At 51.9% G+C, this 6,691-nt stretch overlaps 1 protein-coding gene across 1 annotated transcript; it reads right to left on the bottom strand.

Annotated features, from left to right (window-relative positions):
- Positions 1 to 1,507: 1,507 nt before the first annotated feature.
- Positions 1,508 to 6,334, bottom strand: GPR50 (G protein-coupled receptor 50). Its single transcript, XM_045994474.1, has 2 exons — positions 6,148 to 6,334; positions 1,508 to 3,204 (listed from the first exon to the last, which is right to left on the bottom strand). Exons 1-2 carry the CDS (start codon positions 6,332 to 6,334, stop codon positions 1,508 to 1,510), a joined length of 1,884 nt encoding a protein of 627 aa, XP_045850430.1.
- Between the last annotated feature and the right edge of the window lie 357 nt (positions 6,335 to 6,691).

Raw genomic sequence — 6,691 nt, 5'->3', positions numbered from 1 at the left:
TGCTGTGGAATATAGCAAGTTCATGCAAAGGATAGAACTTGTTCCCAGGTCTTCTGATCGAAGGTCAATGCTTTTCCACCAACCTCCTCACCCTCCCCACAAGGAATCTAGTGGAGGAAGTGAATTTATTAACAAATCACACACCAAAGCCACAAAAACACTTTTATTTAATTGCTACCACAAGTACAGAATCAAATTAAGGCAGTATAATACATTTTCACTCATCCTTACAAGCTTTTATAAACTTAACTTTATGTGTTAGTTTGAATCAATAGTTGAAATTTGTATTAAACAATTTTTTCTTCCATTCTAGACAAAAGTCATTTCCTGGGCTGTCAGATGTGCTGATACAAGACATGTACAACTTAATGCTGTGGATGACAGAACCTCAGGCAAAGGTAATGGGACTGGCTGTGTGGCATCTTTTCCTCCTGCCTCCCTCCCCAGCTGGGAGGCTGAGGGACAAGGCAGGAGAGAAAGCCTTCAACTATTACCTTGAATTCCCTTCTGAAAGAAAAAGGAAAATGTAAAAATTGATTATGTAGAAATACCAGGCTGTCTAAAAAAATCTCTGAGGTAAAGAGTAGGTATGAATTATAATATTAAATACATGAGTATAATTGATCCTAGTGACTACAAATTTAGATTTTAGGAGAAGAAATTAGTTTATGAATGGATTTGTTTCTCTGGAACTAAATGAAAGAAAATTCTGGTGAATGCTTAAAAAGGTAAGTGACTACAAGGTAAAAACATCTCATCATTTGCATTCATGTTTGACTATAAAAATCAGCACCAATATTTGAATTTTCATAAATTAGAAATAATTCAGTTTGGCCATATCTTCCCTTTTGCCATTTGAACTCATAGGCATAAAAATGTACTTTAGTAAGAGCTTATCAAATTGTGTTCTTCAGATATGGGTCATATCTTGTTGCTGAAATTTAGAAAAGAAACTGTTTCAAGTACTTGCACTTTATCAAAACTACCTTTCTGACTGCCATTTAAAAGTACAATATAGAATTACACATTTTAAAACATAAAGCTTTGCAGTCACATTTACTTACAGAAGCGCTCCTCCCCCACCCCTGTGGGGATGAGAGAAGAAAGCAGGAAAAAGGAGAAGGAAATGAGGTGAGGGGAGAAAAGGGAACACGGGAGTGAGGAAAAATCAAGGTCTAAAATTTCAAGGATCACTGTTGGCTCAAGGTCAACTACAGGAAGAAAGGGAGGCTCAGAATAACAGATGTCAAACTTAGGGGAAATTTGATCTCTAAAATAGCAAGCGTGCACATGTGCGCACGCGCACACACACACAAACACACACACTTTTTCAGAGTACGTTAAGTAAATAAGGAGTATGCCTACAAGGTGGATGTAGCTTACACTATGTCTGTGAGTCCGTGTCTGTGTGTCTGTGTGTAGGTGCCGTAAGCTATCTCACTTTGAATTACGTATGCTAGATAAACTTGAAAGTGGATCACTACTTGGCCACCCCTAAGAGCATTTTTCACACAGCCATTTCATCAGAATCAACTTCAACATCAATAACCACAATCTTAGGGTAATCATTAGTGGTAGTGGTGGTCACAGTGGGGTCAGGAAGGTTGGCGGCAGCGGCAGCTGCAAGCTCCAGTAGGCTGGCAGCAGACTCGGGGGAACCACTGGCAGGGCTGCAGACAGGCTCAGGGAGGTCAGTGATGTCACACTCAAAGTGGTCGGTAGCGGCGGTCTCAGGGTGACAGGAGGCAGTAAGCTCAGGGTGGTCAGCAGCGGCAGACTCAGGGTGGCTGGCGATCACTGGTTCGGGTTGGCTGGTGGTAGCAGGCTCAGTATTATCAGCAGTGGTGGGCTCAAGGTGGGAGGCAGCAGGCTTGATGTAGCCAGCTGTGGGTCTAGGGTGGCTGGCAGCAGGGCTGAAGGCAGCCTCGGAGTGGCTGCTGGCAGGAACATGGTGGCCAGTGGCAGGTTTTGGGTGGCTGGTGGCAGACTTGAAATGGACAGAGTCACCCTTGAAATGGACAGAGGCAGGCTTGAAATGGACAGAGTCAGCCTTGAAGTGGACAGAGGCAGGCTTAGGATAGACAGTGGCAGACTTGGGGTGACCAGATGCAGACTTGGAGTGACCAGTAGCTGGCTTGGAGTGACTAAAGACAGATTTATGGTGGCTAGAGACAGACTTGCGGTAGGCAGAGGCAGACCTGGAGTGCCCAGGAGTCGGTTTAGGATGGCCAGAGGCACGTTCAGGTTGGCCAGCTGCAGCATCACCGGGTAGTGGAACATTCCGGACACTCATCGGCATTTCCTCTACAGCAGGACTGGCATGGGCACGATCTTGTTCATGGGCTTGTTCACGGGCTTGATCTCGGGCGCGGGCTCGGGCACGGGCCAGGGCACGGGCCTCCCGAGTCTCACGAACTTCAGTGATGAGGCCAGAGAGGAACAGGATAGGGTGCCGCAGAGCATGGAAGATGGTCCAGTATTCTCTTCGGAAATTCTCATTGAGGAGCCCATAGATCACAGCGTTGAGGCAGCTGTTGAAGTAGGCTATGAAGTAGGCTGCAAGATAAAGCCAGTTGGGGATCTTGCCCGCCATCTCCTTCGGACTGACAGCCACCAAGACAGTAAGCACGTTGATAGGACACCAGCACACTGCAAAAAGGAGGAAGATCACAAACATGGTTAGAAAATTGCGAACCTCAGCAAGCTGGTTGTCAGGATTCTGCCCAGCCGGGTTACGGGCTGCCAGCACTTTGGTCCAGATCCTCACGTAGCAGAAACCCACGATGAGCAGAGGGAGGACGAAGTGGATGCAGACGACGGTCACAGCGAAGACAGGGTTGTTCAGATAGTTGAAGATGCAGGTGTAGGTGCGAGGATCGTACTCAATGGTGCCGATATACGTGTCGGGCAGGACAGCCAGGACGGCCATGATCCAGGTGACGACCAGGAAGATGCAGGTATTGCGCACACTGAAGATCCGCTCGTACTGGAGGCTGTGACAGATGTAGCAGTAACGGTTGATGGCAATGGCCACGATGTTGAAGATAGAACCGACCACGCTCAGCCCTGTGATGAATCCAACCATCTGGCATTGCAGCTGGCTCAGATCCCAGCCCCCAATGGCCATGGCATGCAGCATCAGAGGGTAGGGGTAGATGGCTACCAACAAGTCAGCCACAGAGAGGCTAACGACGAAGATGTTGCCTGAAAAATACACCCGGGAAGAAAGGGGAGAAAAACAGAGAAAAATAAATGGTTAAGTATGGAAATCTATAAACTGAAACTGAGGAAAAGACCAGCTGAAGTGGTGACAATTTCGAATTCTAGAATTATTTTAGAGAAATATTCTTGAGTTTTTAATTTCATATACAAGCATTATTCTGATGCACAACTAGGTTTGGGGACCTGTCTTTCGTGCAACTTTTTCCTTTCAAACAATGTCATGTCTGCTTTGAGAAAAAAGCGAACTTCTGTCAGAAAGCAGTAAGCACCTAAGCCCTTTGCGGAGCCCTTCATACTCACACACGAACAGGCTGCCACGATTTTGAGCAAAAACAAAATGCAAACTTTTTTCCCTACAGGGGGCTAGGGAGAGAAGGGGGAGGGGCGTAGAGGCGATCTTGATAAAGCTGTGGGTAGGAAGCAGGCTAGCGGTGTGGGGGGCAGGGAAGAGATTGAAGGAATGAATGTCAGGGAGCCTAACCACCAACACCCACACACACACCCCGAAAAAAACGAATGACCCTTCTGCCTCCTCCAGGCTAGCATTGCGTTTACAACCCTAACACGTCTAAGAGAACAGTCGGAAAGGGCAGTAGAGGCCGTCGTCTTCTTAAGAAAACGGCATCAGACAATAATCTGTGGAAAAGCCCAGTAAGTACTTACTATTTCCGAGGTAGGCTGAGTGAAAACTGAGGGGAAGGGGGGTGGGGAGACCCTGTAAAATTTAGTATGAAACCAAAAACAGTGCGTAGGGCGAAAAACAATCAGGAAAATCCCTGCAAGGATTAGCAGAGGTGCCGGCTTCCAGCGGTCCAGCGCAGACTCGCGCACCCGCACGTTCAGCTCCCTGCGTAAGAGCTCTTGGCCCGGCGCTGAACTTTACTGGAGCCTGTGGCTAAACAGGAAAGTAAAGGCTGGGGGGGGGGGGGGGGCGGGGGGCTCGGCCTTCACTCCCGTTTTGTAGGGCAGGGTAGGAACGGTTTTGCAAAACCTTTCCAAAAAAAAGGAGGAAGAGGCCAAATGCAGGCGCAGAACCTTCTTCTTTTTTTTTTTTTTTTTTTTTTTTTTTTTTTGGAAACTCCTCGATGTTAATTAGCATCGGTTTGGCAAAATATTGCGCTTTCTCCTGAACTAGGAGAAAATGAGCACTTTTTAAAACGTCAAAGGAATGGTTCCCTCTGTCCTCTTGCCAACGCTGCCAAGGGGCGGCCTCAGCGCTTTCTACCAGGAGGTTCTTTCTAGGGTTTTCTCTCAAAGAAATTAATTGAGAGAAGAAAAGTGGAAAAGGAAGAGGGAAAAGCCTTAAAAACAAAACCACAACAACCATAAAAACCTTTATTTGAATTATAGAAGAAAAGAAAGGAGAAGGAAAAAAGGAAAAGGAAGAAGAAAAATAAAGAAAGAAAATGGGCTTCGCAGGTGGTCCCCGGGGCTCCGTGTTTCCTTGGGGACCGCACTGCTGGAGCGAAGGTGAGGTCCAAGCGTGCGGCCCCACGTCTCCAGGGGATCAAAAAGAAATTAGACACGCCCACCAGAGTTTAAAAGAAAACTTTTAATGACTGCGTGCCCGTCAGTGCATTTTGAAACCTGTATGGTAGTTGTGATTCCTCATCCCCGAAAAGTAATCCCCCAGAGACTGGCTAACTCCTCTCCCACAGCCCCGCCCGCCGGGTCCTGCCGGTACCGGACCCTCTCCACCCCCCACCCCCGCCTCCTCTCCCCCCTCTCCCCCCCACCCGGCCCCAGCTGCTGAGACTCCAGCAGCAGAGATCCCGGGCGCCGCCCCCTCCCTCCTGGGACCTTAGCGCGGAATTCGGGCCCCTTCGCCCCTCCCCTCCCCTTCTCGGCCCTCTCCCGCCCAACATGCAAAAGGGGCTTACCGCTTTCCAGGGTCCGCCACCCCCACCCCCGGCACAGGTCCCCGAGCCCAGCCACCTCCCGCGCTTGCCCCAGCCGCGATTGCAGCTGGCCCCTCCCCTCGACACTGGCTGATAGCGAGGGGATTCCGGCTCCCCTCGCTCCCTGTCCCAGCTCCTCACCCCGTCCCAGCTCCCCGCACTTTGCAGTCTCTCCGCGTCTCCCGCCACCCACTCTGAGCTCTCCCGCGACCCACCCGCCATCCTCGCCCTGTTCTGCGGTCTTCTACCCCCATCCCCGCCGGACGCCAAGCTCCGGGGTCTCCTCCACCCCGCCCTGGGACCCCCCAATACCAGGCTTACGGATTTCTCGATCTCCGTCGCCGCTGCCGTCGCTGCCGCCGCCTGCTGCGCCCAGAGCGCCGCTCTGTTCTCTCCGCCTTGCGCCCTGGGACGGGCGGACGGAGCTCGGCTCCGGGGGACTCAGACCACCCTGCTCCACACTCAAGCTCTAGGGTCTATGCTCCGCTGCCCGGGAGCCGCCCGGGAGCCCCAGGGCTGCAGCAGCGGGGGCTCAGCCGGCTTTAGGGCGCGGCCGCTGCGCTGCGCTCCTGTAAGCGCCACCGCAGCCGCCGCGAACTTAACTTTCCGGAGCGGGTCGCAACCCCGCGGCTCCCTTCGACCCGCACCGCCTGGGCGCGGTCACCTCTGCGGCGTCCATCTAGGCGTACTGTCCCCAGACGGTGGCCGCACTCTCGGCTCGGGTGCCGGCTCCCTCTGCATCAGGTCTCCGACCGGGCGGGACTCGGTGGTCTGCCGCGCTCCGCTGGAACGCGGGCTTTGCACTTGGACGCCAAAAGCTAATTTCCCGAGCTCCCTCAGCCTCGAGAAGCTCTAAATTAAGGGGACCTCCGCATAACATCACCGCCCAGGTTCGCAAGGGATTTGGGGGTAGGGAAGTTCACTGTGAGGGCACTGTCCAAGGGTTCCCTATTTCAGGCGCCGGAACTCTTGCCCTAGGGGTGGCAAGTGGCTGAATGCTGGGTAGGAAGAAGGAAAGGTGGCTTACCAGAATTTCGAAGCTTCTTGTTCTTTGTCACAGCTAGGATGACCATGGAGTTGCCGATCAGGTCTACGACGATGGTGATAACCATTGCGCAGAACATAAAGATGATTAGAGCTGGTGGGTAGTCTGGCTGTGGCAGCTTACAGCCAATGCAGCCGTATGGGGTGGGAACTGCCCGGGTAGGGCCCATGCTGCTGCTGGAGACCGTTAGGATCTCCCAGCCGGTCTCCCAGCAGGAACACCTGCTCTGTCACCCAGAGCCTGGAGCTTCTGGAAAGCTGCTTCCCCTCCGAGAACCAGAGAGCGAATGACAGCATCCCGCCCCTCTCCGATGAGCTTTTAAAGCCTCAAGAGGCGGCTAGCCCCACCCCAAGTCCCTCCCCCCAACCAATCAGAGCTCCCTGAACACCCCCGCTTTGGTCTCCAACTCTTTTTGGACAAATCCACATCGAGGTGTCGTCTTGCTTCCGACTGCCTTGTTTGTGCTTTCCCTCTAGCCACCCCTCCCCATCCCCTAGGTACCTCGCGTAGTGACAAGCTCAAAATC

The sequence above is a fragment of the Meles meles genome, chromosome X, assembly GCF_922984935.1.
Source record: "Meles meles chromosome X, mMelMel3.1 paternal haplotype, whole genome shotgun sequence".
NCBI lineage: Eukaryota > Metazoa > Chordata > Mammalia > Carnivora > Mustelidae > Meles > Meles meles.
The sequence above is the reverse complement of the archived record's forward strand: the minus strand, read 5'-3'. Positions and strand labels throughout refer to the sequence as shown.